The following is a 17,730-nucleotide window of genomic DNA, read 5'->3' as shown; positions in this document are numbered from 1 at the left end:
GTGTCACGGAGCCTCCAAGGTGGAGCTCAGGGCCCCCTGGCAGGGACTCGGGGCTCCTCCGCTCAGCCCATCCCCTTTCTTATCCGGGCTCCCCACTAGCTACACTGCGTACCAGTGATTTCTTTATCTCCCGCCTCTTCTAGGCTGCAGGCTCCCTGAGGGCAGGAGCTATCTAACTCAAGTCTCTCTCACCAATCATGGCCACAGTGCCTGGCACACAGTAGGCCTACAGTCAATTTTGGATAATAAGTCATTTAAAGAACTGACCTTCCCATCGTTGGAAAGTTGGCATCATGAGCCTTGCGCTTTTCAGAAATGGTGACTTAATAAAAGGTCGCGGGGGGCTGGCAAGGCATTAGCTGTGAATCGTCACCTGACGAATACGCTTTCACAAACTGAGTAACCGGCAGACCCTGTCATTTGAATTGATACCTATTGCTTCCGCAGTCATGGACAATGTAGTCCACTTCCTCAGCCACTCCTGTGACGTCACTGATTCTAAAAAGCACCATTTTCATCTTTCAACATCTCTAAAATTAGAAAGCATCCTAGAATCAATGGAGTGCATCACTGATTAGTAGGTATCTTGCAATTGTAATTGGCAGTGCTTTTCTCTTTCCTGGTGGGAGTCAGAGCTTAAAAAAAAGAAAACAGAGGCAGCTGGGCGGCTCAGTGGGTTAAAGCCTCTGCTTTCCGCTCAGGTCATGATCCCAGGGTCCTGGGATCGAGCCCCACATCGGGCTCTCTGCTCCGTGGAGAGCCTGCTTCCTCCTCTCTCTTGCTGCCTGCCTCTCTTGCCTACTTGTAATCTGTCTGCCAAATAAATAAATAAATAAATAAATCTTAAAAAAAAAAAAAGAAAGAAAACAAGTGAACTTGACCCCTGATTTGGGGAACACCTGAAAGATAGCATTTCCTTCCTCTGGTTCAGGGCCAGTCAGAGCTTTTGTGGCGTGGACGGGAGCTAGAAAAGTCTGGTCACAGAGCATGAGTGTGGCAGGCAGACGTCTTCCCTCACTGCTTTCACAACCCAGGAGGTGTGAAATCCACTGCTTTCTTATCTGTAAACTGGAAAGAAGCCCCCCTCGGAGCTGAGAGGATGAGAGGGAATCACGTTGAACTCCCAGCCCCTCCCGGCACTCTGTCGGCGCTCCGTCGCCAGAGCGATCGCGACGGTCACTCCTGTTACCGTGACCGCTCACCTCTGTCTGTACCTCTGCTCCCTTCCAGCCATGGAGCCCATCACCCAAGACAAGCGTGTCTCCCAGGGCCACAACGGTGACCTGTATTTCTCTAATGTGATGCTCCAGGACATGCAGACGGACTACAGCTGCAACGCACGCTTCCACTTCACCCACACCATCCAGCAGAAGAACGCCTTCACCCTCAAGGTCCTCACCAGTAAGTGCAGGTCCCTGCCCAGGGCTGGGAGCCAGAGCGGAAGCCCTCGGACCCCGAGGAGCCCCGGGTACCTGAGTCTGGGGGCAGCCTTGTCCCCGAGGCTGACCCAGAAATCCCTCCAGCATGTGGTGCCTGAGCTGTTTCCGTGGCTCTGAAACCAACTTGCTTGACTTTGAAGCCTTGAGTTAGACTTGGTCCTGCTCTGAGTCAGTGCTTCTGAAGCTGCGGGCTCAGTCTGAATCACCAGACCAACAGGGCAGCCATGCCCAGCCCGGCCCAAGCCTGCCTCCACGGTCCCAGCCTCTGTGTCCTCCGTTAGCTCTCCAGGTGCTCGGGACCCACAGCAGCATCCAAGGAGCCCTGCTTTCGGTGGTCACCCAACATCTCTCCTATACCCTCAGCTGAGGATTTCTTTTCTAGCTAGTCCCCGTTTGGTGGTCTGCACTTCTAGAAATAAAGCCACAGTACGAATTTCCCACTAGCTGGGACGCCAGCATGAAACGTGTTCGATGCCGGACCCCAGGGGACGACTCCATTTGCAAGCTGCAGATTAATGTTCTAGTTTTACTTGTTTTCATTTTTATTTCCGGATTCTGTTTGGCCGGTACCGAAGCGGGTCAGCCCTGCCTGACCCAGGATAGCGTGGGGTCGGTGGCCCTCCACAGAGGAGAGAACCGAGTAGTCAGCTCCCAGACACGCATCTTGCCGGGGACCCACTGGCCTGGCGCTCCGGCTGCAGGTTCTCAGCCTGCCAGGACGATGCATTCCGAGTGGCTGTGTTCGTTTGCACCACGGATGTGTAACAGGCCTTCTCTTGACGAGCCTCCCCCCACCCCCAAAGACCTTGGTCTGTGTGACTCAGCTGTGGAGGCTGTTTTCCACACTGGGGACCGTGGTGCTTGTGGGGGAAGCCAAGCAAAGGGCAGCATGTGGGCACTGACAGCTGCCCCAGGTCGCAGAAGAGAACCTGAACCCCAGGTTCTCCGAGGCCACATGCCTCTCGGGGGAAGGTGGGGAGAGTCTAGGGGACCTTGCTCCTTGCTCAGGACAGCCGGGGGCCTGGTCTTCTTTCCTCAGCTGCCCCTGCCAGTAATGGAAGTGGGTGGCGCCTAGAACCCCAGCTCCACACCCCGTCTCTACCTGGCATCGAGGTGGGCCCCCTAAGAAGCAGCTTCCTTCTTGTTCCCCTTCTCCTGTGCGGGAGTTCTTTCTCTCCTTCTCATTGTCTTCTCTTTGTTTTCTCACTTCCTTCCTCTCTGTTTCCCTCCTGCCTTCTTCCTTTCTTCTTTCCACCCCTCATTTTCTCCCTCTCAGAACCCCGTCTACCCCCCTCCATCACCCCCACTCCTGCAGCACCCCACACGCTGTTCTGTGTCGGAGTCGGGCTGCCCGCAATTTGCTAACCACCAGCATGGCCAGAAACCCGGGGGTGAGCCCCCACATGCTCCCGGCAGCAAACCCAGGTCCGGTCTACTTGGCCGCCCCCTCGCTGGCCTTCTTATTCCAGACCGAGGCCTAGAGGGGACCCCTGGGGAAGAAAGTTGGGTTGCCTGAAGCATCTCAGTGCATGTCAGGAGCAATAGCTAGCCAGATGGCTGGGCCCTGGAGGACAGTGTGGTGCGCCTGGGACCTCTGAGTGGGCTCTGGGGCCAGGACAGGGCTGGCAGCATGGGGAGGTGAGGGCGTCAGGAGCGTCGAGCAAAATGCTGGATGCTGGATGGTCCTTAGTGCTGTCCCCTGGCTTCCTCTCTGCCTGCCCAGTGTGAGGCTTATAGTCAGACTCCTTTCTGGGGACTGAGCCAGGTGACCTTCTGCGGTCCTGGGCAGAGGCCCTCAAGGTCACCCAGGATAGAGGCAGGGGGAGTTGGAGGTGGTAAAGAGGCAATTAGGCAGTTAGAGATTTTCAGCATTTAGAAGTCGGGTTTTCCAGAAATATCCTTATCTCTACCTGCAGAGGTAAGGGCTGTTTATTTCTGCTTCATTTCTGGGTGCCCTACTCCACTGAAAACTCTTTCCTACAAATGCCAAGACCCCCCCCACCCCCACCCCGCCCCAGGTGATGGGAACAGAGCCCTGTCTGCTTCCTGGAGTTCTCCCAGGGGTAGCTTTGGCCAGGAGCAAGTTCTGGGCATCTGAGCCAGCCCAGAATTGGGTACAGTTGCTTAAAATAGCACAGTTGTGCTCTGTCTGCTTTCCTGCCTAGAGAGGACACAGGCTCTTTCTTATACCTTCAGAACCGGGTCTGGGGGTGGGAGGCAGAACAGCCAAGCTTGGCTGGCTTCAATGTCCCTCCTCACCGTGGGTTTCCATCACAGGCTGGCCCTTGGGGGAAGATGCCAATCTCAGCGTGGCTGATGGTGCCTTACCTACATATAAGGAATGGCAGAGGGGAAGGTATCTCACACAAAGCACTGGGCGGTCTGAAACCATTTTTTTTTTTTTTTTAAAGATTTATCTATTTGACAGACAGAGATCACAAGTAGGCAGAGAGGCAGGCAGAGAGAGAGAGAGAGGAGGAAGCAGGCTCCCAGCCAAGCAGAGAGCCCGATGCGGGGCTCGATCCCAGGACCCTGGGACCATGACCTGAGCTGAAGGCAGAGGCTTTAACCCGCTGAGCCACCCAGGTGCCCCTGAAACCATTTTTAAAATTTGTTTTGGGTGCAATCAAAGACAGCGGAGGTGATATGCCCGTCCCGCTTTTCCCGCCCCATAGCAGGTCTCTTTGGTGACCGTGGTGAGGGAGAAGGAGTCTCCTGAGGCAGACCATGGAGCACTAACCCTGCTTCCTCCTAATGTCTGCAGTCTAAGTGGCACTCTCAGGAGTCAGAAAATCTCCCTGGATTGCCCAGGTGAGCTGCAGAATCCACAAACCGTGAGATCAGTTCCAAGCTTGGGTCACTTCTCTGGAAAGAGAGGAGTTCTGTTTCCCTCGGTGGCATGGGAGCTTAGGAGCATGAAGCCAGGGTCTTTTTAGCTGTGTGCCCCTATCCTGCCCCCCGGAGAGGAATGTCCCCTCCTGAGTACATCCTGAGCCCCTCCTCTCTTCTGCCCCCTGCTTCTCCACGCCACTGCCCCAAACAAACCCAAGCTGACTTCCCAGACAGGCTCGGTCTCGCAACACACGCCATCTTAAGGGATGGTTCTGAATAATGCAAGTCTCCCTAGCGGGCTTTAAGCACATTTGGGAAGCCCTGCGATATGGGTCCCAGCAAAGAGGGTGCACAGCCTCCGCAATCAGTTGTAAGGGGAGCTGATCTGTCTTCAAATATGCAAATACTCTGGCACATCGCCTCGCCTCCCTCAGGCGCTTGCTTGGACTGGGTCCGGCTTCTCAGGGCCGTCTGCTTGGCTTCCAGTCCGCTGTACCGCCCCCCACCCCCTGTGGGTACCGTCAAAACTTGAACCCAGTAGCTGGATGGGGATGACGGTAGAAGAATGAAAAGCCGAGCTTGGCAGGCTTAAGTGCCCAATTCTAAAACCTCTTTCACTGAGGATTAAACGCCCAGCAGTCTTAATTACCTGACATTGGCACCAAAGGCACTGGTCTGCTCCCTAAGGAATGACTTCAGCCCAAGACAGTCTAGGAGCTCTGCATCTCCAGCTTCGTCCATGGTCCCTTCCCATCCAAGTGTAGAATGCTGAGCCCATATACTCTCTCTCTCTCCCGTCCCAGGCAGGGTCCCCTTCTGTTCTGAAAATCTGACCCACAGCCTGGCCCTGTCTGCCTCCCTAGAACATTCCAGGACTCCTTGGGAGGAGGGCTTTCTGCCACCAGAGACATCTCAGAGACCAGGGTGGTGCCCCGTGCTCAGGTGGGGAGGGGTGCTTGCTGCCAGTCAGCCCACGATCGCTGGGCACTGCCAAGGGTCCGTCTGTTCCTGTGTTTCAGCTGCTGAACTGTATCTCTTGGTCTGTCTTCTCTCACTGACCTCCCACCTTTGCACCTTAGCTTCCGCCCAGGGAGGGCTTTGCTCTTTCCCTCAGGGCTCACTCACACTCCTTTCTCTTTAGTTGCCCCGGGAGCTGGCCCGATCCAGAGTCCTGGGAACTGAGGATTTTGATGGGCATTTGTTCAAAGACGGCTGTGGGATACCATTAATCCTTACCTCATTTGTTTGAAATACAGTAGAATCAAGCCATTACAGGTCAAGCCTAATTTCTTTCATTAAAAAGAAGATTTTTTTATTATTGCCTTCTTTTGCAGGATTTAACCTTTTCTTCTCTTTTTGGGGCTGTTTTATGTTGCTTGTTTTTCACCAAGCATATTTCCTTTCCAAATACGCTGTGTTTTTCCTTTGCAAAACCCCCAGTTGTTTTCTGCAGCTTCGCGTTTCTGTTGTTCTCTCCCTGTTTATGCCTCCGTGAGCTCTCCGTGGCCTGTTTGCTCACCCTCTTCTGTTTATTGCAGACAACCCCTATAATGACTCGTCCTTAAGAAACCACCCTGACATGTATAGTGGTGAGTCGCCGCGGTAACCTTGGGAGTAACCTTGCCTGTCCTAACCCCAGTTTGCCTAACTCGACTGATACCGTGTCATTAACCCACGCTGGGTGGAGCGGCTGACGGTCAGCCACACCGGGGTGCCAGGGGGCCCCCTTCCAGACACCGCTCTCCAGGAGGACGGTGGCCAGTGCGGGAGTCTGAGGTAGCTCACGAGGGGCTGTGGCTTCCGGGAATGCATAAGCCGCCAGGTGCTGCAATCTGGACCAGGTTGGTCGGACCAGGGTAGGACTCCAAAAGAGCTTCTTGGAAGGTTCCGAGATGGGTGCATAGAGTGTGTCGGAGTAGAGGGGAGTCTGCACAGTGAGGAGGAAACAGGGAATCTGGTGCCTGTTAGCGGTTTAAAGGATGCAGAAAGCTTTGTGATAGAGTGTGTGGATGTGACTTGCCTGCCTTATAATCTAGCCTTAGTTACTGGGGGTACCATTTCACCAGCCCCATGTCTCTTTAAAAATCCCTCTGGGAAAAATGAGCGAGAGTCCAGCTCTGAGTTCTCTTTGAAGGTAAGTATAAAGGGAGGTGGGCCATGCCTGGTCTCTGTTCCCTGGGCTGCTTCTGTCCCCCAGCAGCGTGTGCAAATCCAGGGCCCTCCAGTCCGCACACTTGCACGTCCCGGAAGAGTTTCCGTGAGGCCTTATTTCTAACTCATCGCACAACTGGTTGCTCAAGCTGATTAGTAGAGTAATTGGTTATTTCCACACCTGAGCCCCCGGCCCCCCCCCCACCACGGCTCAAGAATGTCTTTTTTCCCTTGTGCAGCCAGAGGGAACAGTCGTTTGCTGGCTTCAGCGAGACAGCTGGCCCCCGTCATCAGTCATGCCTCGGAAGCTGAGGCTGCAGGTCCCCAGGGCAGTCACTGTGGCCTCAGATGGATAGGAAGTGTCTGCATTGTGATGTGCTCATATAAACAATGATCGGTGTCTAGAGTGGGGGAGGGGAAGAAGGAGGGCGAGCCCCGGAGTGAGGCAAAGGCTCTAACTTGGCATCAAGCAGCTAGAACCACACTGAGATTCTGCCAAGGAGATTTCCTGCCCAAGGAAGCAGGAGATCTTTGTTGGATTCAGGACGCTGTTTGTTTTCAAAATAATGGGGCCAACCAGCATTGTGTCTAGAGCCCCAGAGCACTGGTGTGGAATGTGCTGTCTCTAAATTGGATTTCAGGTTATCTGTTACAGAAATATTCTTGAAGCTAGAATATGTCAGAGCCAGAAGGTCCCTTAGAGACCATCTGGTCCAAGCACCTCGCTTTGTATTGGATAAACCGTACAGGGGAACACGCATGTAGAATTATTTTCTCAGTGGGTAAATTTGAGTGATTCCAGCCACTTAAACTTTGTGGCCAGTGGCAGATGTGATTATGAGTGAATGGGTGGGAGTTCTAAGAGCCATCCAGGGCTAGGACACCCAGCGAAGCTCGTAAGAATGCAGATCAACCCCTTCTCCTCAATCCAGGGTAGACTGAATAGGGCTGACCCAAGCATGAAGCCAGCTGGAAGGGATATAAAGTCAAAGCGAGACACGTGCTGAACAAAGGACAGCTAGGTCAAATGCTTCTAGAAAGAAACACGAAGTGAAAAGGAAGAAAGATAAGGTCCTTCCTGAGTACAGGGCGGGACATAGAGACACAAGACAGTGACAAGTGCCCAGTGCATCTGTCTGCTTAGCTTTGAAATATGGCACATCTCTTATAGGGGTAGGGCCACCCCACGAAATACATTTTGTTCTAGTGATTTCTACAGTGGTTTGGTATCCTTCAAACCTATGCCAGATGGCCTCTGACCCACTGAGTGGCGAGGGAAGCTGGTCTGAGATGGCAGCTTGCCACGTAGAATTCACCCAGCGAGGAGACAAGGAAGAGAAGAGTGGGTACTCTGAGGTAGACAGCCTCGAATTAAATGCAGGCTCCTGAGTGACCTTGGGTGAGTCATTTGGTGTGTGAAAACCTTAATGTCCTCATTTGTAAAGCAGGTATACAACATGCCCCCCAGGGCTGCTGTGAACAGTGACCAGGGTGACGCGCGTCTGGTCGCTAGCATGGCGTCAGACATGTCAGTGATGAGTACGTGTTCCCCCCAATATTGGTATTGAAGGATTGAATGGGTTAGTGCTAACTGAGGTCAAGATGGGCACAGAGAAGCTGAAGAGAAGCCAAGGCAAGAAGCCAATTAGCAAGCACGATTATGGGAAGAAAGTACTGCGGAGGGAGGGACTTGAGGGCAGACTAGAAAAGTGAAAGTTATTCAGATCCTCAGCTCTGCTTGAGACCTCGATCAGAAAAAAGTCCCAACTCTCAAGTGAGGGGTTGAGGTCAGACTTATGGAAGAGATTTCCTGACGGTGGAAGGTATCAAATGTTACTAGACAGAGAGTTTTTCTTGTCTTCTGGGATTGTTTCGTCAGCCATTCCCGGAGCCAGAGCTGGATGAAATGCCACAGAGCCAACCCCACGAGCTCTTAATCCTGGGACTCAAAAGCAGCAAATGTGGGATCCAGTTGCCCCTAAAAGCTGTTTTTGCCAAAAGTTCTCAGCTACATCTGATGCACTGGGCTCTCTTCTGCTAACCCACAGCACTTAACAGAAGGGAGCAACTCAGGTTTTCAGCAATCTTGACCTTTCCTCTTGTAGGAATTGATGAAGACATTTTTTTCATTGGCCCTTTGAAGCCAAGGTGGGTGAGGCAGTGTTATCTCTTGATGTCTCCCTGCTGACCAGATCCCCCTGGAAACCCATGCTTCCACTCCTGAGCCAGGGAGAGCAGGAAAGGACGGACTGTCCTTAGGCTAGACGTCAGAGGGGCCCTCGTGGGAAGATCTTCCTGAACCCAACAACGTGAGTTTTGGCGTCTGGGTTCTGAGTTTTATCCGATATTAGGTCCAACCCCAGCCCTGGAGATCAGGGAGAATAAGAGAAGCATTATCAAGCTCGTCAGACTGAATGTCTACCTCTAAGAGGGTCGGTGAATTCCTGTGACCCTGGGAGACTGTCTTCCGCCACTGTGTAGAGGCCTAGAGAGTAATCACCTTTGTCTTGGAGAGTCTTCCTGGGTCTCCTTCTCCAGGGAAAGAAATTAGCCACCTTCCCTTGGGAGCAGTGGCCCTGAAAGCCACCAGCTGGATTGTCCTCCAACAGTTTTCATGTAAATCCCTCCTGCTGCCGCTGACCACATTTTTCATAACCCCCCGCCTTTGGGTCCAGCTTCTCACCCCGTAATGACACCACGTGTCACCCTGACTCCTCTTCAAGCTATCCATGGCCTTAAGAATCCACTTGAGAATACTCTGGGGCCTCTTAGTTCCTAGCCCAGCTTCTTTCTCCAGCTCGGGCCCGGGTTTATCTGATGGCCACCGAGGAGGGACGGAGTCTCACCGAGCAGAAGAGGTTCACCAGTGCGGCTCACCAAGACACTTAAGTCTTTCCCCCTTTGCCTCTTTTGCCCTTGGGTTTGGGTTTTCTTTGGTTTGATAGTCCCAAAGCTGGCTGTCCAAAGGAGGGACAGATGGGCTAACCATCTCTAAGGAGGCAAGCTCGGAGAGCTCTCAGGTCTTGCTTTGGTGCCAGATGGTCCAGAATCCAAAACATAAGTGGCTTGTGACCTTGCCAAGTCTATGGATTTCCTTGAGCCTCAGTTCCCTCTGCTGAAAATGGTGGTGGTAGCCCCCCACCCCGGCTTGTTGTGAGGAGTAAGTGTGACTCTGATGCCTAGAGAGAGCTATCAGCACAGGCTTGGCCCCTCCGGCTTCCTGAACGCTGGCCCTGATTAGTGCCTCTGACTTTTAGGATGTTCTTCCCTCTATTTTTGGACCTTGGCTTGTTTCCCAGGGGCTTCTCTTCCTTTGGGATAATTCTGTGGTTGCTGGCCCACACCCTACCAGTGCAGTATGGCTGTAACCTTTTCATAGTCGTGGCTGCGGCACGCCAAGGTCCCCACAGCCAGACTCGGCTCGTTTCTCCGCCTGCTCTGCTGGCTGCGTGTGCTCGTGGTGCTGCCTGCTATGGTGTGAATTAAGTGTCCACGGGGTCGCAGGCTGGCTTCTGCCAATTTTGTCCCTGTGTGGAAGGAGCATGCCAACCAAGCTGGGACCCCCTCCACGTCGTCCCAGCTTCCCGGCAACGGGTAGCCTCAACAGAGCCTCCTGCCCTGAAATAGCCTTTTCCTCACAGTTCCCTTGACCTTGTGTTATCTGTACTGTTTGGGGGATTCCATGATAACGGGTGGGAGGAAGCTGCCGCTTTGGTATCCGGCTTCCTTGGTCCTGAGAGCTGGCTGCTATGAGGGTCATAGACGGTAACCGATTAACTGCATAATGGATTAACCGAGTCAGTAGCCACTGTTGTATATGTGTGTGCTGGTGGGACATGTGAGGACATCTGCACAATGAGTAATAACTCTTGGGGTACACTGTTGCCTTCTTTTTTGTTCCCTTCTCCCTTTGCATTCATTCATCCCACCAACACCTACTGAACGCTTGCTCTATGTGCCATGCATTGTACCGGCCGCCTCACTAACTCCGCACACGTCTCATCATTTCTTCCCCTGGCGAAAGCATAAAGTAGACCCCAGCTCTTCGAAGCGCACTCCGCAATGGCTAGTGGAGAGAAGCTGAGTGCCTCTAAGACAGGAGCCTTGTGGATCCAGCCAGGCACTAGCCTGTCCAACGAGCTCCTGTAGAGGACATCAGTTTCCCTGCCACTCTGTCCTCATGGCCGGGACCCCTTAATAGCCCCCAGCCAGGAAGAAGCCTTTGTCCCCACTCCAGGCGTCTCTGATGGCTTCCAGCTCCTGGCAGCTCTCCGTGCCTTCCTCCTCTCACTTCTCCAACTGAGCGTAAGACCCAGTGCACCACTGGGTGGGCTCAGCTTCTAGAGTGAACTCTTCGTGTTTATAACCCTACACCTTTGGGCAGGGGTGTGTCCTCCAGCTTCCCCTTGCTTTGGGGTTCCTGGCTGGAAAACCTTCGTTCTCCTCCCTTCCTTCTTACCCATGTCCATAGAACTGTGCAAAAAGCTCCCCAGGAGAGGTGAGGTGCAGGTAAGGTGGGGTCCAGACTTGCATGTCCCCGTCCACAGCCAAACAGCCATCCCAGCCGTGTCGATCTCTGGGAGCCACCTGGCTTCCAAACCCCAAGTGCACGTCACTGTCAGCGGACGTGGCTGTTCCAGCCTAGTTGAATTGTAGGTCCCCTCCTCCATCTTGGCTGCCACTTTCCACTCCCCCTCCCCCAGTCTCTCACATCCAATTAACACCCTCCCTCCAGCCCCCTCCCAGAGTCATTAGTGAAGAAGCAGAATGGTCTTGGCCCAGAGTGATTTCCTGTCATCTCTGCTCATTCATTCTCTCCACGTCTCTGCTAAACCAGACTGTTCATCCAGGTCTCTGTGGGCTCATCCCAGCTCCTTGTCTCCAGGGTCCCAGAGAGCAGGTTGTCTGTCCTGTGGCCCCAGTACGTGCCTTTGCATTCATCCACTGCTGCTGAGACGGCCTCCCGGGGGGACCGCCACATTGGTCTCTGGGGTCCCAACGCAAGATGCTGGGGGGGGGGGGTAGACGGCTCACTGCTCGGGCAACCCCCTCCTCCTTGCCCAGGAAGGCAGCGTTTACTGAGCTGGGGAGGAAGCTGGACTCCTCTTGGCAGATCCCTTCAGAACTGGAGATGCTCACACACATGTGCCAGTGGAGCCGGGGAGCCCCGCGCTTCCTAACACACCTCTCTTAATGATGCCCCGGCCCTTGTGGGGGGTGGGGTTCAGCTGGGAGGATCTGGGGCTTGGTGCCTCTGAGGGTAACGGGGTAAGTAGGGGGCATGATGACACTTCTTCCTAGCCTGACCACTTGGGCCTAGTGGGTCCACTCTGGGAAGGAGGCTCATGACAGCATCTTCTATCCTATTTCAGCGCGAGGAGTTGCAGAAAGGACACCCAGCTTCATGTACCCCCAGGGCACAGCGAGCAGTCAGATGGTGCTGCGCGGCATGGATCTCCTGCTGGAGTGCATCGCCTCCGGGGTGTATGTACAGCCCGCACCCCCACTCTGGTCCCTCTCCAGGAGGGCGGGGGGTGGGAATTTGCGCAGGCGCTCTTCTTGCCGCAGTCTGAGGCGGCGGAAAGAGACACAGACAGCCCCTAGCAGGGCTTTTGCACAGCATCATCATTCCCATCCCTTTCTGGCTGTCTTCTTTATGGGTAATGGATGAGGAAAGGAGACGGGTTAATGTCCTGCACGTGTGTTCACACCCGTGTGACATCCCAGCAGCGCCTCAGTGCTCTGTGGCCGAGCACCCCGTCCGTACAGGAGAGGTCCGCTCTCGGGGGCGTCCATCCTTCTGCGCGCCTGTACACTTCAAGGATGCCTGGGTGTCCTGGGCTCTGTGGAAGAGCAGCAGGCCCACGGCTGGGGGTAACCCCTGTGTCCTGCTCGCTCCCTCTCCCAGCCCAACACCAGACATCGCGTGGTACAAGAAGGGTGGGGACCTTCCCTCTGACAAGGCCAAGTTTGAGAACTTTAACAAGGCTCTACGCATCACCAACGTCTCCGAGGAAGACTCCGGGGAGTATTTCTGCCTGGCCTCCAACAAGATGGGCAGCACCCGGCACACGATCTCGGTGAGAGTAAAGGGTACGTTGTGTGTATTTCTCATTATGATGATTTGCCAGCCCTACCCGCCACAGCCCACCTTTCCCTCCGTGGGGAGGAGGGGGCGGGGGGAGTAGGAGAGACCTGATGACACACTGGCTAGTGGCAATAGTGATCTGCCAGGGACAGCGTCACCCCCCGGATGTGTGTGTGTGTGTGTGTGTGTGTATGTGTGTACATAGTGGGTAAATGTGAGTGTGTGTGCATGCACGTGTGTGTGTGTGTACACAGTGGGTATGAGGGGAAGAAGCTGCACCCTGACCATCCCCCACCTCTCTGTGTTGCCTGGGGCTCCCCCCACAGGTGAATGTACCCCATGGGCCATTTGGATTTCTCGCAGCCCCTTTTCTTTCTTATATTTTGCATTCCCGTTCACGGCGTGTCGTCTTAGCCCTGTGCTGTCTGTGTACTTGTGCATGGTTTTTTTCTTAAAAATGGGGAGTTATCAGAGCACAAATTAATTTTTTAAAAATCACTTCCCTCCCTCCATGGTGCCGATGGCCCATCTGACCTGTGGTGGGCAATAGAGCACATGCCGTTATGGGTCCCGGCCGTGGGTGATGGGGTACACCAGGCCCTGTCAGCCTGGCGCTGACCGGGTGATGGGGACGATGAGGTCTGATACTGAGAGTGCAAGAACTTGGGACGCCCTCGCTCAGTTGACCTGATGACTTTGGTTTCAGCGCTATGCTCAGACCAGGGGTTCTTAACCTTTTGGGGGTATCAAGATCTTTGAGAATCTAATCGATCCACGGGAACTTCTCAGGAAAAAAATCCCCATCTCCACATATTCCCAGTTGGAAGGGACAGCCAGTCTGCTCTAACCAAAGCCTGATGCCTGAGGTCTTTTCTAAATGGTCTGATGTCATAGCAATAGCCCCAGGATCCCGAGGGGCCAGTCGCGGGCTTGCTTTAGTAACTGCCCCGCTGTCGCCCTTGGGTGCTCATCGTGAACACCTGTGGGGCTCTAAAAGCATCCACTGCCCCAGCCTCCCCTGAGGATTCAGATTTAGTAGGTCTAAGCTGGGCCACAGTGCCCATGTTGGTTCAGAGCTCTTCAGAGGAGTCTAACTATTGTTTGTGAACCCGAAATAGAGTGGGAAGCATCCGCGGTGCCAAGCCCACCAAAGGCAGCCTGGACTGAGTCGTCCCGTGAGGATGAGCCCCCGGGCAGGTGGTGAGGGCCTGGAGCTGGCTCCCGGAGGCTCCTGCCTTCCAGCGGGAGCCGGTCGGTGTCTCCTGCCTACCCCCAGCCGTCTAACGCCGCAGCCTGTACTCCACTTGTCTTCCAGCTGCGCCCTACTGGCTGGACGAACCCAAGAACCTTATCCTGGCTCCTGGCGAGGACGGGAGGCTGGTGTGTCGAGCCAATGGGAACCCCAAGCCCACTGTCCAGTGGATGATCAACGGGGAGCCTCTGCAGTGTAAGTAACAAGCCGTTGTCCCTCCTGACTCCGCTAGGCCCCCCGTCAGAGCCTCCAGGGCCCCATCCCTCTGCGCCGGCCCCGGGTGCACAGAAGGCAGTTAATGACTAGCCCCTTGGCCACTGCTTGGGGAGCATTCCAGCTCTCTGGGCATCTCAAGAGGCAGGAAACCTATGCTTATGTTCCCCTATTTAGGGAGCATGAAACTCCCTTGGGTTTTTCTTGAATCTTGCTTTCTGCCCTAAACCACCACCCAGCCCAGTTTCCAGGTCTGCGGAGAGCCAGCCTCTGAGTGGGGGAGGGGCGTGGAAGGTAGAGCAGAGCTCAGTAAGCTGCTGTGTTTAGGTACCCAGGGCGCACTCTCTGCTGAGGGCAAACGGAGAGCCAGGCTGGATAGGAGGAAGAACTGCCCCCTGAGAGCAGAGAAGCACTGATGCATTTCCTGGGTGTGCCCAGGTTTGGGGAAACTGAGTCCTGCCTGGTGGCTGGAGTAGGTGACTCCGGGGCCCCTTCTGGCCAGGGCTCTCGGTCAGGTTCTCCCATCATAGTCTCTCCGGTTGTGTTTACTTTATAAAATGTCCTTGTGGGTCTCTGAGACTGCCGGACGCCTGCACCGTCTACTACCGGGGACGGGGGTGGAGGTGCTCAGCTCCCTCCCAGCCCATGACCTCGCCCTGTGCACGAACAGAGACACAGAGGTTGCCCGCCCTCTGCTGTTCTCCCTGTGCTGACAGCACTTTGGGAACAAGGCAGACAAAGGCAGCAGACTCCACTGCACCATGGAATAAACGCAGAGCCCAGGACTTGCCCCTGAGCCCTGGCCCTGGAAAGGTCACCTGTCACTTATGGGGAGCGGCTGAGAAGAAAGTTGGCTCCACAAGAATTGCCAGGGAAGGAGGTGTTGAAGTTGCTGGTGTGGACTTCATGCCTTTGTGCTGAATGGGGACTTGGGGGTGGGTGATAAGGATGCTGACCTGTCTTTATTTGCCTCCTGCTGATTCCCCAGTTCCGGGCTCAGACTTGCTGTCTGTGGAGAGGCGCCTCGGGAGCTGGACCCTGGGTGGTCCTCTCCCCGCTGTGGCTATCGGTCTGAGCTATCCTGGATGCATTTGCAGACCGTCCAAACCAAGTCACCTTGGCTCAGTCCAGAAACCCTACAGAGGAAAGTCACCTTCCCATGAAAGATGAGAAAAGTGGCGATTCCTTATATTTCTAGAAAACTTAATTTAAACCGCTCATTATCGTTCTTTTAGTAAACTCCCCTCGGAGTGGGAGAAGGATGGGAGTTATTCTCCAATACTTGACAGATGAGGGAAATGAGGCCCAGATTTCCTGATCTGTCCAAGTCCCAGATGGATGTGTGAACAGAACTGAGAGCCTGTGGCCACTCCCCAGCCTCTCTACATCCCAAGCCAGCCGTGCTGGAAGAGCTGCGGGAGGAAATAGCTTCTCTCAGTTTAGGACACATTTTTCAGGACGATCAGGTAGCTTTGGCAAATTTAAGGACTCAGTCTTGACAGGCATTGGCTCATGGGCCTATGTGAATGTTTGCAGAATGCTCTGCTCCGAGGATGGGAAGGGGGTAGGTCTCATCCAGTTGTATATCCCTTTGTCCTTTTCAAAACCTTTAAGTATATGCAAAGTGTATTAAAATAATAACAACAGTAGTAATCAGTGTGTGCTGGGCTTCTGCTGATGAGGTTTTTTTTTTTTTAAGATTTTATTTATTTACTTGAGAGAGAGCAGGACAGAGAGTGAGCAGGGGGAAGGAGCAGAGGGAGAAGGAGAAGCAGGCTCCCTGCTGAGCAAGGAGCCCGATGCGGGGCTTGATCCCAGGGCCCAGGGATCAAGACCCAAGCCGAAGGCAGATGCTCAACTGACCGAGCCACCCAGGCGCCCCTGCTGATGACTTTAGACATGTAATAAAATCTCAGGTTATCCTCATAGGAACCCCGCAAGGTGGTACATCATCCCCACTCTGCACACAAGGATGCTGCTCAGAGGAGCTGAATGACGCTGGCAGGTGATGTGGTGGGAATGCAAACCCCTTTCTGTTTCTACGGCTCATGCTCTCAACCGCATCTGCCCTGCTCTCGCGCAGGTCCAGCAGGGATTCAGTCCCATCGGACAGGCTGAGAAAGCAGCCCCAGTGGGTTTGACGATGGGCCCGAGGTCACACCAGGCAGCAGTGGAGCCAGAAGCCGCGTCTCCTAGGGGCCACCCAGGGCTGCTTCTTCCACAACACCCCAGTCATTGTAGGGAGCCCTGGCCAGAGCCTCAAGAGCCCTCCACCTGCCCTTCCCGTTTCTCACGAGGCGCGTCTTTCCTGTCTGCAGCGGCACCACCCAACCCAAACCGTGAGGTGGCCGGGGACACCATCATCTTCCGGGACACCCAGATCAGCAGCAGGGCGGTGTACCAGTGCAACACGTCCAACGAGCACGGCTACCTGCTGGCCAACGCCTTCGTCAGCGTGCTGGGTGAGCACACCCCTCCCTCGCCCTCGGGGCAGCCTCCCCAGGGCTTGCCCCTATCGTGGGCCCACCTTCCCCTCGGCTGCATGGGATCAGAGGGCCTGGGATGGAGGGAGCATGGAGACGGAAGATGAATTTGCCGGGGAGGATGGGGAACTTCAGATCCATGGAGCTGGGCGTGCTGACGGTCAGTTCCTTGCTAGGATCACGTCTCCAGATGAGGGGGAGGGGCCCGTCTCACCCCCTCGGGCGCATCCAGGCCAACTTTGCCTGTATTCTCAGTGCCCCAGGGCAGGAGGTGGTTCTGAGTACTGGGGTCACTCCTAGATCAGCAGGAGGGCAGGGGCAACTAGGAGCTGTGCTGGGGTGGGGAGGGGCAGGTCAGTAGCTGCTGTGTAATCTGGGGAGACCCTTTGCAAAAGCTGGATTGCACACAGGGTAGGTTGAGGGCAGAGGGATGAGCTTCCTCTTCCCTCCCCTAACCCTGGGAGGCTTCTTAAAGGAGGGAGGTTGATGGGGGAAGGATTGGGGGGTGGTAGGGAGGGCTCCTGGAATGCTGCTGCGCTGCTGGGGCACATGGAGCACCTGGGGGGTGGGGACCGGCGGAGGTAGGTCCCCCAAGCCAAGATCCGTTCTCCGGGAATTGCAGACGTGCCACCCCGGATGCTGTCTCCCCGGAACCAGCTCATTAGGGTGATCCTGTATAACCGGACACGGCTGGACTGCCCGTTCTTTGGGTCCCCCATCCCCACACTCCGATGGTAAGTTCCAGGAGACCAGGCCACGCGCCCGGGGGGTCCTCGGCCCAAAATTGGTATTCAGTGAGACCAGGCAACCTTATGGGGTCCGAATGGGGAGGAAGTGGACCGATCATTGAGGTCAGCCCCCCTTAATGTGCAGAGACGGAAACTGAAGCTCAGAGAAGGCCAGAGACTTGCCAGGGCCACCCAGCAGTGGGAGGCAGACCCCTGCCCGCGGGGCCGGCCCTCTCAGTGTGCTGTGTGTTCCGCTGCTCTGTCGTGAGGTTTAAGAACGGGCAGGGGAGTAACCTGGATGGTGGGAACTACCACGTCTATGAGAACGGCAGTCTGGAAATCAAGATGATCCGCAAAGAGGACCAAGGCATCTACACCTGTGTCGCCACCAACATCCTGGGCAAAGCTGAAAACCAGGTCCGCCTGGAGGTCAAAGGTAAAGGAGAGGTTGGTAGGGAGAGGGCAGGTTGGGGCAGCCAAGGAAGCCATCTCTTCGAAGTGATTCCCACACGCCATTCCCTTTGACAACTCGCTGCTTGTCCTG

The 17,730-nt window shown here is 54.9% G+C and overlaps 1 protein-coding gene across 19 annotated transcripts in view; it reads left to right on the top strand.

Moving 5' to 3' along the window:
• Positions 1 to 17,730, top strand: part of NFASC (neurofascin) — a 179,002-nt gene that overhangs the window by 116,669 nt on the left and 44,603 nt on the right. For 14 of the 19 annotated variants that reach the window (XM_045982432.1, XM_045982434.1, XM_045982436.1 and 11 more), the window contains 8 exons: positions 1,231 to 1,401; positions 5,810 to 5,860; positions 11,795 to 11,906; positions 12,331 to 12,515; positions 13,826 to 13,957; positions 16,294 to 16,437; positions 17,081 to 17,192; positions 17,456 to 17,622. In XM_045982432.1, the coding sequence (XP_045838388.1) occupies positions 1,231 to 1,401; positions 5,810 to 5,860; positions 11,795 to 11,906; positions 12,331 to 12,515; positions 13,826 to 13,957; positions 16,294 to 16,437; positions 17,081 to 17,192; positions 17,456 to 17,622 (1,074 nt within the window). The remainder of the gene's footprint in view (positions 1 to 1,230; positions 1,402 to 5,809; positions 5,861 to 11,794; positions 11,907 to 12,330; positions 12,516 to 13,825; positions 13,958 to 16,293; positions 16,438 to 17,080; positions 17,193 to 17,455; positions 17,623 to 17,730) is intronic. The other 5 variants (XM_045982438.1, XM_045982437.1, XM_045982441.1 and 2 more) reach the window with 1 other exon arrangement.

This window comes from Meles meles, chromosome 17 (assembly GCF_922984935.1).
Source record: "Meles meles chromosome 17, mMelMel3.1 paternal haplotype, whole genome shotgun sequence".
Lineage (NCBI taxonomy): Eukaryota > Metazoa > Chordata > Mammalia > Carnivora > Mustelidae > Meles > Meles meles.
Note: the sequence above shows the minus strand (reverse complement) of the source record. Positions and strands in the feature narration are given on the sequence as shown.